Source organism: Pundamilia nyererei, unplaced genomic scaffold, assembly GCF_000239375.1.
Source record: "Pundamilia nyererei isolate P.nyererei 1_Seehausen unplaced genomic scaffold, PunNye1.0 scaffold00011, whole genome shotgun sequence".
Lineage (NCBI taxonomy): Eukaryota > Metazoa > Chordata > Actinopteri > Cichliformes > Cichlidae > Pundamilia > Pundamilia nyererei.
The window spans coordinates 2,884,867-2,906,896 of NW_005187412.1; the positions used below are offsets into that span (position 1 = coordinate 2,884,867).

Here is a 22,030-nt window from a genome sequence, read left to right on the forward strand (position 1 = left end):
TTAGTTTGACATCCTTCCAAGTTTTGGAGAGGAGAAGGCTTTAAAGACGGATCAATGCTGAGCTCTGCCCACTAGATGGCGCTGCCTGGTAGCGCTTGTGACGCGGATTCAACCGCTGGGTGCAGGTAACATTATGGTACCGCCTCTGCTCTCGGTCCAGCCAACTTGGCCAACATGCCTCTTTGAAAGCGTCAAGTCACACGGCTGTAACTTTGTCTCTGCGTGTGGATTTAAAGGGTAATCCGCAGCGTTTCCCCGACGGAAACAAACCCGACACGTGCCCACGCTCAACCCTGAGATGTGGACTCACCTGATAACCGACGCGCTCTAGCTTGAAGAGAAATATCAACTTCCAAAAATACTTTTTTAAGTATTTATTTATTTATTTTTTACATTATTTATTTTTTTAAATTTCCTGTGATCATTCACCCAGGATTTTATACAAATGGATGCGCTGTGGGTCCGCTGTGTTTTCCTCCTGGCATGTTGCTGTGCATCAGGACTCGGCAGCGCAAACAAATGCGACGAAGTGCGCAAAGTTTTCCAACTCAGACAAATCGGACCAAGTCACTTATTGCCTTCAAATCCAAGACCAGGTACGTTGAGAGGTTTCCTTCCAGATGAAATCTCACAAAACACAGACAGTAATGCAAATGACTATGTCCTCATTTACATCTTCACGTCACCCAATCAGCACAAGAAACACTGATTGGAAGGAAATGAAGACCCGCGTACAGAAATCATTAACTGCTGTGTAGCTGCTTTAACCTGTCATTTTCCGTCTTTGCTGTGACAAAACGTGCATTTTAAATACATTTTCATGTGTGTGTGTGTGTGTGTGCGGTTATGGTCATGACAGAAGAGGACTCACATGTGGCTTTGTGACCTTTAGATCAAGATATATAAGATTCAGACAAAATCCACTCATTCATCTGTTAGTGTCATATTTTGAAAGTGTTACTCAACATAAATAAATTTGGAAATGCCTCAAATTATTATTATTATTATTATTATTATTATTATTATTATTTTAAAAAACAGCAGACATACCAGTGCAAATGAAGCATAAATCAGGCAGCTTCAGCTACACTAAACCAGTAGCTGAAGCTGCTGAGATTACTAGTGGGCCATGATGAAAAGCTTTCTTTCGGGTGTTTACAGCAGATAAGTGGCTTGGAGAGATAAACAGGAATTATTGTGAGTAAAGTTAGGCAAACTAGGACTCACTTAACTTTCTGAACGCCACCCATGGTAATTCGGCTCAAGACGGGGGGAATTATGGGTGTGGGTATTTCATGTAGGCTGTCATTGACTGGATGGCTGCCGCCTCCTGCTCCTGGTCTTCTCTGGCCTCTTCCTGGAAAAGTAAATCTTAATGGTGTTGACTGCCATCCTGCCACAAACTGCTCCCTATAAACTTCGTCACCCCATCTCCCTGCTGCAGTGAGGAAAAATCATTCAAATAACTGAAAAACCCTCAAATGCCTCATAAACCTCTAAATAACCCTTATGTTACCATCATCACTCCTGCCCCTCAAACCAGCCTGTGTGGCTGTGTGGATTTAGGGTTTGCTGCAAACTTAACTTTAAGCATTCTAAACTCTTAATTCAGTGGCTCCTAACCCTGTGAAAACATTTGCCACTCTTTAAAACTCACACTTTTCTAACAACCTCAGGGCTTAAAGTGCATCATGATAGTGGGAAGATGTAAATCGTTCCCTTGATGGATTCAGATTATTGTCCTGACATACATCGGTGAGTGTAATGAGAGATAGTGAGAGGTAAAGTTTTTTTTTCTTTTTCTATAATTGAACTGAGGTTTGTGGAAAAATAGCCCCTAGAAATTCCAGGAATCTAAGATACAGAGCTGTTTCCATGTTTGACAGTGCCTGCCTGATAAGAAGTGCCAGTTCGGGTCAAAACGCAGCAAGTCAAATGCTGTTGACTGCAGTGATGGAAGTGGAAATAGTTCCGGAAAGCATTTAGGTTAAAAAAGCAGGACCTGGGGCACTTTCATGTCGTCTTATCAGGAAGACTTTGAATTCCTCCACGTGTGCCATCGCCTGCTCTGCTCTCCTCCCCTCACTCTTGAAGCTCGCAGCGCACTGATAGTGTCTCTGGCAACAGCTCAGCACACTCTGCCTAGGCATGTCGGGAAGGCTGTTGCAGAGTTTTAGGGCTCTATGAGGATGTTTTGATTGTCCCTTATGTGGGAAGACTGCTTGTGTTTTGCAGCAGTGGCATATTCAAGACATCAGTTGAGTGAGACGATAACGCTTTGACGCAGATCTTACCTCCGGATCTCGTTGTTTTGGGTTTCTTGCTTCAGCAAAGCATTTATCAACCTGTGCACTGCTAGAAAAGCCTTGTTGTAATGTCTTCTTAACCAATGTTTGACGAATGTCCGCTGGCTTTGAAATAATTCTCAGGATAAGCTGTTGATGCTTCACATATGTAGGCTGTTTCTTATTAGAGTTTTGATCAGTAGGTTTTCAAATGTTTATCATGCGCACATGCATTTTTATCCATCCTGTTGATGTGTCTCTATTGTGGTCTAGTTTCATCCATTGCTTTAGTGCACATTAAAGTATTGTATTGAAATGTTTGGTCTTTATGGTTCCCAGAAGATTACTAAATCTGACATCTTATTGCACCTCCATCAGCTTGACATGCATGAGATTTGCTGAAATAGACCTCAAGAGCTATTGAACTGCCCCGCAGTTTGGTTCTTCACCACATGAATTGTTGGCTTAGCACATTTCGTCGATGTATTCATCCAATACTTTGGTTTTCAGACCAGATATCTGCAAAATTAAACATCATCATCAGCCACATCTGAGGTCACTGTCCAGCCTAAGCATAGGTTTCTGGCACAACTTTAACCCAACTTAAGCTGCATGAAGGAGAAGTCAATTAATAAAAAAAACTCCAAGTCAGAAGTCCAGCAACATCTTCTTCAGGGACCAAGATGAAGGCCATAAGATGAAATGTTTTGGTATAGAATTAAAGTTCCATTGACGGGTCCATAATTTGTTGGACAAAGACACAATTTTTGTGGATTTGCCTCTGAACATCACTGCAGGGGATTTTAAATCAAACAATTAATATGTGAATAAAATGCAGATTTATAGTTTAAATTCAAGGGGTTTTGCAAAAAAGATTTAACTTTTTGCAAAATTATGAGATATTTTTTGCATAGTCCCCCATTTTCAGAGGCACTATAGTAATTAGACAGATGACCGACAAGCCTTTTTGTGGCTGTTTGGGTCCTGTTCCCTTGTTACTGCATGACAAATGAAGCAGATACACCATTTAAAGTTTAGTATCTAAAGTGTGGAATTTTTATTTTGTAGCTTTTTGCTGCAATTTAAAATATGTGGCCCAGAGTGATGCTGTTGACAGTGAAAGAAGCCATCACAACAAAATAACCCTATCAGAGAGAGAGAGAGAAAACTTTAGGATAGACCAAATCAGCAATCTGGTACATTGATCAGCTCAGAAGCACCAAAAGGCCCAAAAGACCACAGAAGACATCAAAATCACAACCTCTAACAAAGTCAAGGACACTCCCGAGGAGGTAGGCGTATCATCGTCGAGGTCTACAATCAAGACACTCCTTCATGAATGTAAATAGAGAGGGTTTACAACACAGTGAAAACCACTGGTTACTCTCAAGAGCAGGAAGGCAAGATTAGAATTTGCCAGAAAACAACTCAAAGAGGCCACAAATGAAACCAAGATGAACTTGAAGAGTATGGAGAAGGAGAGGAACGGCTCACGATCTAAAACATAACACATTATCTGTCAAACATCATGGTGGCAGTGTTATGGCATAGGCGTGTACAGCTGTCAGTGGAACAGCCACTAGTGATATTGATGATGTGAGTGCTGATAGAAGCAGCAAGATGAATTGTGAAGTGTACAGGGCTTTACTCTCAGCTCAGATTCAGATAAATACTGCGAAACCGATCAAACAGCACTTTGCAGTACAAATGGACAATGACCCAAAGCAAACAGCAATAACAGCCTAGGAGTTTCTCAAGCTAAAGAAAAGGGAAGGATAAATGGGATATTCTTAAATTGGCAAGTCAGTCACCTGATCTGAACCTGATGCAACATGCTTTTGAGTTAATGAACACAAATTTGAAGGTAGAAAGACTCACAAACAAGCAGCAACTGAAGGTGGCTGCAGTAAAGGCCTTACATGTCCACGAGTTCTAGACTTTAGGCAGACAGTGACCGCAAAGGATTTTCATCAAGTACTAAAAACAGTCCTTATATTTAAAATCATGCTTGTTTGTCTAATTAAAGTTGAGCCTCTGGAAATAAAAAATGGCTGCAATTCCTGTAATTTATGTCTTACGTCTGTGACCATGTGTTAATAGTAGCGTGGGCTGTCAAATCCCTTAAATCTGAAAGCAAGATGGCAAAAGATTTCAACTTCCCCTCTGTGCATTTTAGCTTTATCATGTTTTAATCCGTAAAGCTTCAAGCTTCACTAACATGTAGTGTTGATGAATCTTAGGTTCAGACCTTCAGGTGTGTGTTTCCAAGAACTCCACATGCTGCACCAAAAAGATGGAGGAGAGGTACCAGGTGGCAGCCCGGAGAGACATCCAGAACCTTCTCCAGACATCCAGCTCCAGCCTGAAGTTTCTCATAGCGCGCAACGTGGCCGCTTTTCAAGGTGGGTACTTCTTTCTTTGTGTTCAGTCGTCGTGCTCGTAAGCACGCGCTGAGTTCAAATGTTTATCGTTATAACATGTGCGTAGATGTTTTCTCATGTTTTCAAGCTGAAGTATACTTAAAGGAGTTAAGGTTTGTGAGGGTGCTGTCAAAACAGGGGGTGAGTCAGTTTGCGTGCAGTAAGACTCCACATCATAGCAGACAGAGAGTTTCTGTCCTCCTTACAGCTACCATGCGATCTTCAGATTAGATATGCCGGTTGTTTCTGTTAGAGCCTAGAGAGGCCGTGTGTAGGGGTGAATATCTGTCAGGTGTGTGTGCCTGGGAATAAATCAAGACTGTTGCATAATCTCGAATTCGGAGTGCTGGCCTTGGTAGTTGTCTCATCATAAACGCATCTTAAAGGAACTGATGTATCCTTCCATCGCTGTGTTGTTTTTCATTCCTCTCCATCCTTTCACTCAACAATGACTTACAGGTAGCAACTTGCCTCGCTCTGCACGCTCTCCTTTTTCTCCCTTCACTCCGGCTGATAGCCGACATACAATGGCTGAATGGGTCCATCCATCCATTCGCTTCCGCTTAACCTTTTCAGGGTCGCGGGGGGCGCTGGAGCCTATTCCAGCTGAATGGGTGTGCAACAAATTTAGAGCTTATGACTTAAATGTACAATTTCAGACATACAATTAAGCCACTTCAGTTTAATGATGTCTCTCAGTTTAAAAAAAAAAAAAGGCGTGCTGTTATCCTCCCCCGACGCTCCAGAGATTTATAGGAGTGACTTGCATGATCACAGTGTTTCAGTTGCGGTTTGCAGGGGCATTGCCCTGTTTTTGTCATCAGATGTTTCTTGTGTCTTTTTCAAGGCTGAAAAGTTGAAAGAAAGCACACATTGTAGCCTTTCTTCAGAAGTTTATGAAGGATGACACATCTGAAACAGTTAAAACTGCTGACACTGGGAAAGTGTAAGGATTGTAGCAGCTGCTTTATACTCCCCGTGGCACTAAAATGTTAAAGTTTCACTCAGTTATGGAGTTTTTAATAACAGTCTCATCAATGTGTTGTACATTTGGTAATCTAGTAAGGAGTTTTAGCTGCAGGAACCTGGGATCGAACTAAAAATGAACCATTGTGTCCATCTTCAGTGTAATAAAGGACATCGGAGCCCTGTGGCACAGAGGGATCACATTAGACATGAATCACACAGACATATTTAGCAGGATCAAGCTATTGCTCTTTTTATGACAAAACAAAAATTGCATTTAGACTCCTGCTTAAATGTCAATCTGTGTATTCTTCCAGAGGTCTCCTTAAAGCCTCTGGACTCCGGGGTCAGCTGTGGTAACCAGTAGCTGCTTGAAAATAAGCAGCACTCTCATAGTTTGGTCTGTGGAAAGGCAGCCAGAGTGAGCTTGTGCCAAACTAAACAGAGATCCCTGTCAACATCAGCTTGCATCAGTCAACAAACAGCGGCGACTGCTTCCAGCATCCAGGCTGAATAATACAAGTGGCAACAGACGTTCAGAATATTAGAGTCACAGCTGCATTGTTACTGAATATTTCACATATTACACCATTATGCAAAGCTGATGAGCTGTTTGGGTTCTTTATTTGTTTTAATATTTCAGACTAAATCAGGGCTGCCAACAGATGAAGCTGTTTCTTTCATTCTTAATATTCTGATTATCATATATAGCTTTGAAAACTAAAGGTCATAAAATTAAATGAAAAGAAATGGTTCCCATCAATGTTTCTTCTTAGTAAACGTCATTTAAAATGAACGTTTCTGAATCTCTGACATCTGACAAATCTGTTTATTTCCCGCCAAAAACTGCAGTTCCTTGAGTGGCCACTTGAGGCAGGATGTAAAACCGAGTCAATACCAGCAAGTCAAACTCTAGAGGAGAAAAAAATATGCTTATAGTCTGGAACAAATTGTTAACTTCGCTCTTTGTGACAGCTTTAAGGAGAGTGATTTCTTTCTTTCTTTCTATTAATGATGTGCCCATTTCAAACATTAGTACATGTCCATGCTGCAGTATTTTTTGGCGTGTATTAGATGTGTTAGGTGGTTGCTAGGCAAATCCAACTTTTGCAGATATAGATATTACATATTAGATATTCTTGTGAAATTGGTGGAGGGGGAGGTAGAGCGGGTCCTCTAACAACTAATTCCCGGCTCCTCCTTCCATATGTTGAAGCATCCTTGGGCAAGATACTGAAGCCCAAGTGGCCCTGATGCATCCATCTGAGTGTGAGTGTGTGCGTACGAATTTTAGATAAAAGTGCTTAGACATAAATAGACTGAGAGTGAGTAGAAAATTGCTATATAAGTACCAGTCAATTAAATTAAAATGATAAGGTGCATTTATAAGGTGTTATAGGTGCATAAATACTAAAAGCAAGTCAGGCGATTACATTTCCTGTTGACATGTACTCACAGATTCAGACTGAGTTATCAAATTATTAACAAAATTCAACATATTTTCCACTGAAGTCACCTAAGTCAGCCTCACTGGGTCAACCCAGAACTAGATCTGCCTGAAAGTAGCTATCGTTGGCCCTATAATGGATCATTGAACCATCCCTTTGTTGGAGTCTGGTTGCACGGTAAGAGGAATACAAAACTGATAAGGATCATGGATTCAGATCAGATCAGGCCTGGATCCATTTTCACTCTGGTGACTGTGCGAGCTCATCCCATCATCATTCATAGCAGCTCACTTTATCCTGACATGATCTTCTCATTTAAAGTATAGATGTAGACTGCTCTGTTACTATATTTCTTACAACATGTTTTCCTTTACTGCAAGTTGACCTTCATAACATACTTGGAAAGCTGCTGTGAATATTTTTAGTAAGTATAACACACTCATTACATATGCTTACTGTTAGGCTACCAGTAACTCCGTAAAACATCTCTGCCATGACTGTAAGAGAGCCAGTGTCTGATAGTGAAGCCTGATATTAGATCAGGTTATAAATGCATACACTGGAAACCATTAAAACGTTTTTTCTTAGTCTTATTAAGCATTTCTGTCCAGTAATAATGTCAGAAATAATGCAATCCTCTATAAAATAAATAAAATAAAATAAAGAGGTTGTTACAGCCCATTAGTACATTAAACCTTTACTGAATAATTATTGAAACAACAAAAGGGTCATAAACTTGAGCAAAAACAGCTTTTATTTAAGGGCGGCTCCGCCCCCACAGTCTGTTGCTATCTGGGTAACTGATATCACATCTGTTTCAGTTTCTGTCACTTACGCTTTGTTTACAGCTGAATAATTAGATTTAAAAATCAAATGTAAAATTCTTCATCTAATGAAGATTCTTGATGGGCAAACGATGTCAGCAGACATTATAAAAATATGCTTTTTATTTAACTTTGTTTGATGAAGTGCACCAAGCTAATTAAAATGACTTTTTTCGTCATTCCTCTTTCTTTAAGGTAAATATCACGGTCAATAAACACGCGTCCATATTCCTCGGTACACTGAATTAAAATGGAGGCTCTGCTCTTTATTTACCAGTTGCCATGGTGAATCCTGGTATCGGCGCTCCAATGATGGTGGCTTCGTTTCTGCGTGCACTTAGATCAGAGTTGATTGAACTAACTCTGATTAGCCTTTCTGGAGCAGGAAGATCAGAGTGGCCGATCTAACAGTCAATGAAGTCAGAGTTTGTTTTTAAAATCTGAGACATTGTTGAAGAGTTTGCCCTTCCTGGAAAAGGGCCCCAATGGTGCGGAAGGAGCTCATGGGCAAACATACATATATAGACAGACAAAGGATTATTTTGTTGTATTCTAGAAAGATATGAACACTAAAAGTCTGAATTATTAGGGGCATGGCAGCTTTAACTGATCGGTAGGTAACGTTTCATCTCTGTCATCATTCTGTTGTAGAGAAAAGAGCTTCAAGGGTTACTCCTAGTAAGGGGTGAAGAGTTAAGCTGATTTGGTGTTGTTCCTGCATCGTCATAATAATGCTAGGATCAACATTCCAACTGACCAATCACATTGCATTGCAGTGATTTCATAGCTTTCCAATGTGGGGAAAAAAAGAAAAGAACATTGCCTGCGTTTATATAAAAGTCTGTTACATCACTCCTGCTGGTTTAGTGGTGATGGTTCTTGCTCCGAAGGCAGGGAGTATGTATTTGATTCAGTTTGTTTGTGTGTTTGTTAGCTGTGTAGTGTCCAGAGTTTGTAAGATATCATGTTAAAATTTTGTGTGATGGTAGATACAAATAACAATTTGTTGAACTTATGGGAAACTCAGGTCTAGATCACACCCTTTGGGGAAGCTGTGCTCTCTGAGTGCTCTTGTTTTTAATAGCATTAGCCAAAGTTTGGCTAATGCTAACTAAATGCTAAGACAACTCCATTGGTCAGTTGCAGTATTGATCCTGAACCAACGTTATTATGATAATTTATGAATGAAACCAACACTTCACTCTTATCGTGCATTGTTTTTAAATACTAAATTTAGCATCCACATTAACAATATAATAATTAATAATTAATAGGTCTACAGACTGGTGGGCGATACCGAGGAGGTTATGTCTGTGTTTTATGTACAGTCTGTGGATCTGAAGTATGTTCAAAACAAAAACCTATATACACTGCTCCTATCAAAACATCACTCTCTAAAAGTTACTGTTTACTTAGAAAATAATATCTCATAAATATGAAAGATAACATAACAAGCAATAAAGTGCAAATGATTAAAAAAAGAGACGTTTAGTTCATTGTAACCTAACGTCTTCTCTGAACACCTGTTGAATGTTGTTTGTCTTGTTGTTGAGGTGAACCTGTGCTAATCAGAGCTGATATTTGCTCAAATGTAGACACAGACTTTTTGGCTCACAGCCTTAAGTGTCTGTTTACACACACACACACACACACACACACACACACACACACACACACACACACACACACACACACACACACACACACACACACACGCACACCAGAGCCACCCACGTGGCATTGTTCTATTTGGCGTACATGCTTTAAGAGCCTTTGTCACACTGAGAAGACTCACTGTGGCACGATATGTATGGGAAGCACGGAGGGACAGAAATGTCTGGCAGGTTTTTAAGATCTTAACAGAGTGGAAACAGAACTGTTTTGCAGTTCATGTGCAGACATAAAAGAATCCCAAGTCAAGCATTTAATCCGTAGCTCCTATCTGGGGAATGTTCAGTGATGCTGAATTAATATGAATGAATTATTTCTCATTCGTCTTGTGTGAGTGTGGGACTTCTTTCAACTGTCTTTAGGTTATAATGGGAGTAAAGCAAAGAGCCAGCAACCTTATATAGCATCTTTGGGGAAAAAACTACTCTCAATACTTCCTGTGGTGCTGTTCTGCTTCATGTTTATAGTATATAATAAAAAAAAGAAAAAAATGGACAGGCAAGCTTTATCTTCCAGAGCCGGGGGTGGGGGTGTGGAGCAAAAACAACCCTGGTAGACGGAGTCTCCAAATGATTGGCAGCCTGCACTGTAATTTGAGAGACAACAAAGAACATGCAGAGTGTCTAATGCATTACAACCACAGACAGGAAGAAGCACGAGTTAAAACGGGGTCGGCTAATGTGGTCATTTGTTCTGTGCAAAGCCTTCAATTAGGCATCTTTATATGATGCTGCTGAAGGGAGAGGGGGATGAGGAAATTAGAGGAATGTAGCTGGATAAACACTTAGGAGACACCGAGAAATAAAAGGCACCCATAAAATGCTATTTAAATTTTTGTTTTTTTCCCCTGGTGAACTCTGGTGTATTTTTATTCTTTAAAAAAATCTTCAAGGGCATCTTTTGTGAGGGGAAAAGAAAACAATTGGTGGTTTAAGACAATGAAAACGAGCTCTTGAGCTGTTAATTGTGAGCAGTGCGTCAAAGCAGAATTCATCCTGCAGGAATGGTTCATTACATTTCTGAAGACAATTTTTTCACAACATTTTAATTCTTAAACAAACCTGACTGCTGCCTGTCAGGTAATTTCACAGCAAAAAAAAAGTTTGCTGAGCAACTAGGAAGTGGAGGAAAAAAACAATAAAGACGGAGTTGACGGCCTTTGAGTTCTCCGCTTTTTTTTCCTCCCCCCCTCTTCCAGCTGCCGGTCTGTCAACGAGTCTCCCAGGACTGCATGTTTTCATTCAGTTGTGAGGTTTTCCTGCGCTTGGTCCACACAACGCACAAATATGCAGCCTGCTGAGCAGCGCTTCAGGGGAGATCTTTTTTCATCTCGCGCAGGTTTGTCTTACATCCATGGCAACCAACCTGTGCAATCCCCAGCTCCCCGTGGGGATGGAGTCACATAAACCTCAAACAAAACCCACTATGAATCAGCTGTTGAGATGCTTGAGAAGAGTTTCTGAGCCGGGTTGCTCAAATCATAGCAAAGCAGTCTGAGATAGCAGATGAGAGCAATGCTGTCCTCCAGGAGAAGCGTTTGATTTTCTTTCTTTGGGGCTTTTGAAAAGTGGAGTATTGTATCGCGCCTGCTGGAGAACTGTTTGTGTAAATAATATCATCAGGAATTTGTAATGACTCCCTGCTGGTCTAGCAGACAGTTGTAGTTCCTCTAGAGTTCAATTTATGTGTGTGCTGATGACACACTACTGTACATGTGTGAGTGCAGCTACATCACAGAGGTTGGCCTACAAATGATAATGGTGGCACTTTGTACTTGTGAACGATCAAAAGATTAGTTTGTTTTGTTCTGAGGAGCATGCTTTTTCTTTCATTTGATCCACATCTGTCTGTTAAATATGAAGCTACAGCTGCTAGGTATGCTGTTACTGCAGTGTCTTCGGGTGCCTGCTGACCGTGGCAGAGGATGAGAGCCCTGCTGGGCTTAATGTGGTTCTCTGTTGGCAGGCCGTAGGGAGCAGACAGCTCGTCTATCTGCACAGAGTGCCTGTTGCCAGGTGGAGGCAGAACTCGAAGTTTCTGGTGTAAAAGGTCTGTGGGATACTCTTGAGCTTTTCATGTGATATTTGATGGGTTTTCTTTCTGCTACTCTTGTTCCTGGTGAACTCTGCCATTAGTTCTGGCCAAATTGTCAACCAATTAGCATTTGATGCACAGCTGAGCTACATGCTCTTGGATTTTTTTTGGACCGCACAGGGGCATATAGGCTGAATAGGGAGACATCTCCAAAAATGGACACAGAGTTGTGTCATATTTCAGTCTCATTTTGTCTGTTTTTGGTTTCTGTTTTTATTGTTTTTCTGTTTTTTACTAAGGCTGTGCAATATGAGGTTAAATACAGATGATGATGTAAAATCCTATAATTCATGGTGTTGCAAAATACAGTGTACAGTAGTTTTTTTTTAGTTTGTTTTTTTTCCATCCCTTGAATGACTGTTTGCAGTCTTACAAAGTACTACATGCACTTTTTAAGACTGCGAGACAGAACTGCATAGCATCAAACAGGAGAAGGTCCAGCCATGATAATTTTGGGAGATTGTTTCTACCTCTGTAGCACAAATTCGGGTTGGTCACGAAAACGTCTGACACACCCCAGAAAACTATACTTTGCAAATTATGACATTTACCGGTCGGCATAAGTCGAGGCTCACACGCCAAAAACTGCTTCTACCACCTACACACGAATCATGTGAAAGCGCATGCAGTGAGTTCACCAATGAAAAGCACAAAAGGACCTTCAGGTAAATAAAGCCCAGAGTCAAATGTTAGAATTGCAGCTATAGTTTTTAAATAAAGCAATAAGTTTTATTTTAACCCTGGAATCTATTGTTTACGTAGCCCACACTACTGCTCACTGCTGCTGTAACCAAAACTTTATATATTGTCATTTCTGTTAAATATTGCTGCCTCTACAAGGCGAATCATCTCACTCTTCATGATAGTGTTGTACCTGAATAGGGTTGTATGTCGCTGTTAAATGCAATATAATTTTTGAGAGCTTCTCAAGACAACAGGAACTTTGGTACATTAAACACACGAGATAAAATGGGGTAATCAGAGAGCATAAGATACGTTAATAAGCACATTTGAGCCAGGTTGGCAGTTTTGCTTGTGCTTTCCATCTTTATACTGTAGTGGTTTATATAGAAGTGAAAGATCCCTGGTTTGATCCCTGGAGGAAATACGAATCCCTTTGGTGTTGCATGAAGAAATGAGAGAAGGAGAAAATCAAACATGTGGAGTCTCCTGCTTTAGCAACCTCATATAATCTTATATATTATAATCTTTTCCAGTCATTATTCTCAGCTAATGCCTCTTTACCTTCCTGATTGTAGCTGAACTGTCTCCTGAATGTCTTTAGCTCAGGAATGATCTCCTTTCTCCATGCAAACAGTCATTAAAGTGGTTTTTACTGTCTCTTCTGACTGTAGAGAAGTCCTAACTAGAAAAACAGCAAGTTTATTTATGACAATAGTACATTTACCGAGATCTAAAGATAGAGAGTCTGTATTTCACAATAACAAAAATCAAAATTTAAACAGCATGAATGAATAAATATGGACTGCAGCTGGTAAATCAAGGAAGGGGAAAAGGCCATATTTCATCTTCCAGCTTTAATGAATGCTACATGACCACTTGATAAGACAGCTGAGATCGTCTGTTATAAATTTACATCAATGTTTGTGGCGTGAAGCTGTTGTGACCATTAACACTCTGTGGCTTGTGGTCTTCCTTCCAGGCAGTGTGTCATTTTGGTTTCCAGGCTGGGTAAAAAAACGAGACACAGGAATCCAGCAGACATAGTCAGTCAGCCTTTGCTTCTAATTGCAAGCTACTATTTTGTCAGGAACTCCACTGGTGCTGATGAATGCAGCATTAAATAGGCAGGGCTGGCTGCTGGTATCGCTGAAGTGGAAAGCTAGCCTGTTGTTCTCAGGACTTGCAATTTGCTCTCATAAATACTAATTGTGTTTCTGTTTACCAGCTTTTAAAGGATCCACTGCCCATCCTTTGCTCTTTGAATTGATAAAAGGAACACAGCTGAATGGCAGCGGCCCCACAGCTTGACTGAGAGGAGACCGCGGTCAGCTGTCAAATTAGTTAAATGTGCTCTGTGCCAAACAAGGAGCTCTTAGTAGGAGGGAAGTAAGGTTGCTTTTAATCGCTTCCAATTACACATTATATTTGTAACTTGGGGGGTTTAATTTTGATTTTTGAAGTACAATTTCAGTGTATAAATTCTGTTCAAATAAAGTAAAATTATTACTCAGTTGGGTAACACTTTTGGAAACTACAAGATCCTGAGCTTGATTTGGATAAAAAGAGTATTTTTCATTTTTAATGTGATTGAAAAATTACATTTCAGTTTGGTGAATCTAAGGAAGGTAAAGTAAGAGGTCAGGAATGCTAAGGTCCCGATTGCACCGGCCTAGAGACCCATCTGCAAGCCACCGGTCATCAAGGAAGAATGTGTATTCTCTAACTGGTTGGTGAGTGAATTGATTGCTTTAGTCCAAGTCATGCAGGGCTAGAGACTGGTCAGTGGTGACAGGTTGATAGGGGAAAACGTGCTTCCGCCAACCAGTTTCCAAATGGCTGCTGTTTTAGTGTCTTTGCCACTGATATCAACTGGTGACAGCCAGCAATTACTTGGCAACTGGGAATATTCATTTTTCCTTAACAACTGGAGTTTGCCAGGGGGATCCTGCTTCAATCTGTAGTTTTCTAACTCATGCAGTGTGCCTATAAATATTGATTTTACAGAAAAATGAGAAAAATTCAGCCACATTAATCATCCCTATTTTGAGAAGAATAAAATCTCAGTAAGGTGATTTTTGTTTACATATTCTCTGGTATGTTTAGATGTGATTCAATCCTGGATATCTGCCTCTAGCTGTTGTGCTTTTCCTCCCTTAGTTTGGCTCGTTTTGTATGTTATTATTGAATTCATGAAGGTAATTAGCAGTCTGTGACTTTTTCCTCTAATGTACTTGGCTGTTGCAAGCCCATAAGAGTCCATAAGCTCCTCCAAAAACCCCTTGAGGTGAGTTTAATTTACCAACCGAGCAGCTTCCCTTGGGCCTCAGGCCCTGGGGAGCTCCACGCCCCATTTTCTTTTATCAAGCGTGTTTGGGCCTAAAGGCAGGTGCTGCCTTATTATTTGTTCCCTGTCTTGTATAGCAATCTAGTTGAAATATAAAATGGTGCTGGACATTTCCATCTTTAGAGCCCCCGAGCTAGTAATGCAAAACAAAACGCAGCTTTATCAGAGGGTCAGCTAAGGTCCAAATCTCTAATGGCTTTTTCATAAATCCTTATTTTATTAATTTATTTTGTCTTGTAGGTGAAGCCAGTGGGGTCGAGGTTAACTCATTGCAATTACTGCTCTTTCCAGTGCTCCTTTGTAATCAGATTGTAGTTTGCCAGGCTGCACTTGTTATGATGGTAATAAAACACAACTGCATCACTTACGTAAATCGCTTTTTCCACCTCAGCCTGTTTCTCAGTAGCTTTTTAAATCTACACTACGACGCATGAACAGCTCTACCTCAAAATACCCAATGAACTCTTTAAGATTAAATGGTTCTTTATTTAATAGGTGTATAGAAAGCGCTCGTCTGTGCTGCTGACTTGTTGCTTCAGGAGTCTTAATCTTGCGTAGGCACTCTTCTTCTGTGATGATATTCCTTTGTGATTGCCGGGGCAAAGAGGTGCAGAGCCAGAGCAGCCAGCACACTGAACTAACGGCTCCTTTTCCATCCACATTTCTCGAAGAATTTCTCAGTAATTTCTTACCAAGGTCAGATATTGCGCTGCGACCAGCTCCGAGCTGCACTGCATCAGCGACTACAGTAACACAGTGTTTGCTTCCAGTAAAGTTTCTATGTTGGTCACAAATTGGCTGCCGGCCTCAGTCAGGGAGAAATATGCTGCTTTTTATAGGAGCCTGCGTTTTAGGATCTTTTGTCTTGGAAATGAACATTCCTCATGTTGCTTTCAAAAACACCAGGCTGCCTCAGATAGAAGCTGCCTTTTTGTTTTCTTCACGTCAGAAACCGTGTTGGCTATTAAACAGCACTTGGAGCTGCAGAATAAAAGGGGAGATTTCCATCTGGCTTTTATATTGTGGTGATATTTAACCAACACCCTCAATTTTGAAGGTCTTGGAGATGCATGTGCTATTTTACTGTTTGCTCCACCTCCACACTGACATGTCTGTTAATAAAGTCACGCTCCCTTCTGGAGAAATCCTGATGACTGTAACAATGTAACACTGATTTCAGTTATCCTGGGAAATACTAAAAATTATTAATATTAAGTAATAAGTAATATTTTTTTCTGATCTTTTTTTCCTCCTTGGAGTGATGATCGCCCTCTTGTGGTGCTTTTTGGTGATTTGAAGATTGGAACTTCTAGAAAAAGTCTGGTCTGTTTTAGCTGTAAAGGACCAATGAGGTAGTCAGAGGTCAAGTTTTCTGAAAATCTTGGTAATGCCGCTCGACAATGAGACGATGAGTTGACAAGTTGATACCACAAGTGTGTCTGCTAGGAGGCTGAGGGGTAGCACTGGTGGTTGCCAGTATTTGTCGTCCTTGACAAATGCCTGAATAAAGTCATACCCATCAAAATGATTACTAGGAGTACTGATTTCCCCCCCCCCCCAAATTTCTGTTTACTGGATAACCTGCAATGCAGATGATGCCCTGATAATTCGTGTAGCGGCACCATAAGCCCGAAGTTTGTGATGCTGAATGATCTGTGTCTCCAGCGTTTGGCATAGGTGGATCCTGTTGACATTCCCACACCTGTACTTTGTGTTTAATGCTGATGAAAGGTGATGAAAGGAAAGGTATCGCCTGTTCACACGTTGAAAAGAGCGGGACCACGATGCATTTTAACTTCACCGTGAACTCGAGAACAGCTTCACAGTACCATCAGTAGCATGCCCTTAGACTGGGTCTCGTCTTTCAATGTTATCAAACAATTAGCCTGTACGCAAGGGGACTTATGCGCGGCCTCAAATCTTTCTGTCAAATATAAAAAGCCCCGAGTGCATCTTTTTATGTGGGCGAATGAAAGATTGGAAACCTGGGAGGTTAGAAAGGTGTAAAGGCATGCTAACCTGGTGGACCTTGAAACATGAATGTGCGGAGAATACTTGCATAAATTGAATACACTGAGACGTGGTTGGATTTGAATGACGATTTAATAGCTCAAATAGTGGGCTTCGAATCTTTTTTTAACCTGAACCTTGTGTGGGACCTTTCATTTAGCAGACTCTTTGTCCACCGGGTTTACAGGCGTCCTTTCTTTGTCGTCACCCTTACCAGAGTTTGTGTGTGTGTGTGTGTGTGAACCATCGCAGGGGCCTCTCTGCGAAATTCCCACAGAATTTGAGCTTGGCTTTGTGATTCAAGGCTGGACAGTTGATCCAGGGGAGGACAGAGGGTGAAAAAGAATGTGAAGAAGAAGAAGAATGACCGACTGAAGGAGAGAAAGTTGGGAGGATGCCAGATTCCATTGAAAGTCTTTGCACAGTGTTTGAAGTCAGAGGATGAGGATTTAGAGGGAAGCAGGATTATTCAGAGTCAATACCCTCCAACAATCCAGGCGTTTGGGCTTCTGCAAGGAAACAATATAGTCAGACTGACTGTGGCTATTTCTTCTGTCATGTATTACAAGCCCTGTATCAGACATGCTGGTTAACACAGTGGTTTTCTAATCTTGCTGACATTGTCCTTAGGTACAGAAATTATATGACATTTTGAAGCGTGTATGTATTTAGTTGTGTGACAGCGAGTTTTACTAGAAGATTGATGCCACTTGTGCGGTAAAATCTGTCAAATAATGAGATAACAGGCAATAACTGATTTACTTAAAGACTAGAAATAAGGAAACCGCTACTCTGGCTCCAGGGTAATCTGAAACTCTAAAACTAAAGACTATATTACATCATGTTTGTGTAATCCTCGCATGAATTAACAATGAAATATTGTTTTAACTCGAGAGCTTTGAAGCAAAGCTAGCTGTTTTTGATGTTTTGTAGTTCTTGTGTAATTGCTGGCCGGCCTGTAGCTCTGTTTTTTGCTTTTGCGCTCTTGCTGTTATCTGAACATGTTTCCACGGTGTACGCCATTTATCACAGATTGCTCCTCTTTATCTTCTTCTTTTCTTCTGCCGTTGGAGTCTGTGCAGTCTCTAGAAACAAACACTAAAATGTTTTAAGTTTTGGGACACCGAAGTCTGACGTCTGTGCTTCTGGTCTCTGATATCTTCGTGTCGTATGGGTTAATCTAGACTGACTTTGGCAATCGCATGAAGATGATTATCAAGTTGATACCTTCTAATCTCGATAAGTGAAGTTATTGTTATGTTACGCGTTCATAGCTGGCATCTAAAAAGTCGCATACAGGGGCAAGGGTACTGATAGCAGAGCAGCTGATTTCACAAAGAGGATAAAACAGTGGTATCAGAAAAATCTGAAGAGGTTAAACACATAATAAGTACAAAAACACACAAAGCAACAGAGTGTGAGTGTCTAACAGCAACAGTGCTGTGCAGGACGTTAGCATTAAAAGAGCTGTATGAATATGTGAGTTCATTTGTGTCATTTATAGTTTAATTTTTTGTTTTTGCTTATTTGTTTATGGTGGGGTGGGTGGGGGCTATGCCTAACATCATCACAGTGATGACACGGTGGCATTAAGGGGTTAAGTGCTTTTGTTCTGGAAAGGCTGGAAAAGAACTAGCATATAAATAAAGTTTATTCTGTTTGAAGTCAGGAAGGAAATTTAACAAATGCTGACGGTGTAGGTTAAGAGTACCATTAACTTAGCAGTTTATGATGGATTACAGTTGTTATTCCAATAAATTAATATTTACATTAGTGTCACATTAGGAAAAAAAAGTTTTTATTCTTTTATCTGCAGTCCTTGTGTTGTTTAACACGATGGGAGCAAATAATAAATACAAAAACAAACTTTAACAATTTAACAAAAGTAAATAAAAAATCTTTTGTCCACTCAGGTGGATGTGAAAGGCAAAAATGTGCTTCTCCTTATGGCTCTTCTGCTCAACTACTTGGCGTTCTCATTGCTGTTTGCAGCAAACCTGAACAGCAGCATCATGTACTGCAGCACACAGCTCTATTTTGTCTCTTTAGATTGGAATTTAGATTAGTTTTAGTCTTTTGAACCACAGAAACCTAAAGCATGTAAACTGCTGTTTTATATTGTCTTTTTTCCATAAATACTCCTTTCTTTTGTTTTTAACTACCCAACATCCTCATCTGACATTCCAGCAGAAACCCTCGAGTGCAGTTACAGTGTCAGACGAGAAACTAATTGCGGACTCTCCATCATTCTGCTGCCGTGTGTGTTCAGTTTACTGCTGCTCCGGAGATTTATTTCAGCTGACACATTTCCACAAATCCTGGATTGTTTACTGCCTTCCAGAAGTGGACGTTAGCAGTCACGCAGGCTTGCCAGCATGAACACATGTGCACGTGAACTCTCTTCTGTCTTGGCATTTGATCTTTGACTTTTTCTCTCTTTCTCTCTCTCACACACACACACACACTGCAGTCACTCGATGCATAGAGATGAGCCCTAAAAATACCCACACTTGTCAGCACTTTACATTGTCTCCTGTGTACTCGCGTTTGAAATGTAGATTTATGGCTGCTGGCTGTTTGTCTTAAGGCCATTTTCTAGATTAGATGACACAGTGCTACACTGCTAAACAGGAACTCCTGGTGACAGGTTTACACAGTTTTTAGGATTTACATAGTGTAGTGAGGAGGGCAGCGGGGTAATATTGCAGTGTGAAGTTTGCGCAGAAAAGCTGACGGTGCAGCTTAAAAAAAAAGTCTTTGCTGTGTACAGCAAAGCCTGAGCTCACACTCACCAGTTCCCACTAAAACCATGTTGCTTTGATTTGGTGGTATGTTAAGTGAATGGTTTGGGGCTGTAATAGTCTCTTTTTCTGGAAGTAGCCCTCAAGTTAAACCGGGGTTCTTTAAATAAGTTTGATGTCCAGTTTAAAGGAGGATCGGATACAAGTGTAATGGTTGTAGCTTTCTAAGTTACACAAAACAGAACATATACTGCTGCCTGGCTCACTCTTTTCTTTTCTTTTTCTTGCAGTTCACTAGAGTTAGTGTTTGTTTTTTCTCCTTTTTCCTGTATTTGTTTTAGAAAAGACATATCACTTCTTCTGTCAGCTGGATGGAAGGAAGTTTTTCCTAAGTAAGGAAGGAGTCTTCAGGGATTAGGCGTAGTCATGTGTGTGATAGAATCCTAAACACAGCAACACACCAAGGCTACTGTCTGTACTCCTCTTACACTCTTCCCCTGCATCCTGCCCTTTCCCCCCCTACATACTGGTATAATGGCATAATTGTCCTGCTTATCATTAGTATCCTGGCATGAGTGACAAATGAAGGTTGTTTTTACTGTGGGGCGGGGACGTCCAGTGTCTGGTGTCCTGCTCACTACAGCTGATAAAACTGTCTAATAGAAACATTGTAATCCTCCTCTGATTAGCCCCCTCGGAAGTATCAGCTTCTTTAGTTTGACTGATTGCTGTAAAGGGACAGTTCGAACTGCTTGTATTCCCAGAAGGATGTGCTTTGGTGGCTGTGCTGTGCAATAGCTGGTGGTCCTCTCGCAAAGGAGCGCTTGGGGTCACATTTAAATGCATGTAGTAGGTATCTTTTTTTGCTTGTGTGGGGTTATTTTCGTAGAAGCATATTTTTCAGTATTTCAGATAGAACCTGACTCAACCAATGACCAATGTCAGTGATTTTATATTTAAATATATATAGACAGTATATATATTAGGCCATTAATGCCAACAACGATGTTACAGAGTGCCCTCTGGTGGACAAGGCATGCATCATCAGTGCTGATAACATGCTTGAAGGGTGTTTCTCTTGTGTTTTTTGTACTTTTGTAGTTTTCATTTAATGATTGTTATAGATGCTGATATATCGACCGGGCTCCAATGTTAGAGTTCCCTAAATGACTGAGGAGCGAGCAAAAGGAAAAAGATTTTCAATAGGAAGAAAAGTATTAAATGAAATAAAATTTAAAAACAGACAAATTGGAAAATGTACTTTTCATGCTATTAACTTGGCCTTTGGGATATTGTTCATTTTATTTTAATGGTGCTCCTAATCTGTGTTTAAGATCCTTTAGTGTTGTGGACCTAGAATTTAATTTAGTTGAATTTTTATTTATATAACTCCAAATCACAACGTTGCACAATGGAGCTTTATATCGTAAGGTAAAGACCTACAGTAGTACAGAGAAAGTCCAACAATCACTTTGAAAGGACACTGGTGAAAACTCCTTCACACTGGGAGAGGCGGCCATCTGCCACCACCAGTCGCGGGTGAGGGGAAGAAGGCTGGGCAGAAGTCGTCGTGATGATTTGGGGTTCTTCGCTGCACTGCGTTGGACATTTTCGAAAATGAATTCCTAAGTTTGTCATGGATAGTCATTTGTCTTACAGGATAATGTCCGGGTGGCAGGCCGCCAGCTGAAGCTCAGCAGGAGAATCGTGCAGCAGGACAATTACCCCAAACATCAAAGTAAAATTCCAGCAGAATGATTTCAACCAAAGAAATCCTTGTTTTGGAGCAGCCTAATTATAGCGCAGACCTTAGAGATCATCTGGAATGATATCAAGAGAGCCGCTCACTCCAGACATCTTGATAAACACGGCTGAGCTGAAGCATATCTGTGAGAGGGGGGAAAACATGGGACAAAGTTCTTCCTGTGCATCTCTTAGTTTGGATGTTTGAGCTCAGTGCTGCTAAAAAGAAGTTAGATGAGTTATTACATCCAAGTGTTTACTTGTTTTATTTATTTTTCCTTCTGCACTGGTGATATGGGCATGCTCAGTGTAGACAGAGATTATGATGACTGTAAGACTGATTAATGCAGAATACCAGGGATCACATGCTCTTCCTTGCCACTCTTACGTGGCTACTTTAGTTAAAAGTTTATCTTCTTGTGTAGGCCAGTCAGTGGGGTCAGATTACAAAGCTTTTCAGACCTTACAACCTAATGTTCCATATCGTGGTCTTTATATAAATCTAATGTAATTACCCAGTTCAATAGAGTAATCACTGGCAGCCTGCGTGCATTAAGCCTTCTTTTCAGGTTTATGACAGCCCTGTTGGCTCCATCGCTGGCATCTAACAGCTCCCTGAGGCCAGCCGCAGGAAACGCTGAACAGCCTCACACAGAGCCACCTTTGAAAGCTAATGAAAGCTTTATTATGATATTATTATTTTCACTTTGGCTGCTAAGACGGTGACAGCTCGCGCTCCCGTTCTTTCTGTCTGCATTTCTGCATGTGTGAGTCACTTTGAAAATCCTCTGAAAAAGTCA

The 22,030-nt window shown here is 40.7% G+C and overlaps 1 protein-coding gene across 1 annotated transcript in view; it reads left to right on the forward strand.

Moving 5' to 3' along the window:
• The first annotated feature begins 203 nt into the window (after positions 1-203).
• Positions 204-22,030, forward strand: part of gpc5a (glypican 5a) — a 144,662-nt gene continuing 122,835 nt past the window's right edge. Inside the window, exons 1-2 of the mRNA XM_005724211.1 lie at positions 204-596; positions 4,526-4,687. Of these exons, the coding sequence (XP_005724268.1) occupies positions 446-596; positions 4,526-4,687 (313 nt within the window). The 5' untranslated portion in view covers positions 204-445. The remainder of the gene's footprint in view (positions 597-4,525; positions 4,688-22,030) is intronic.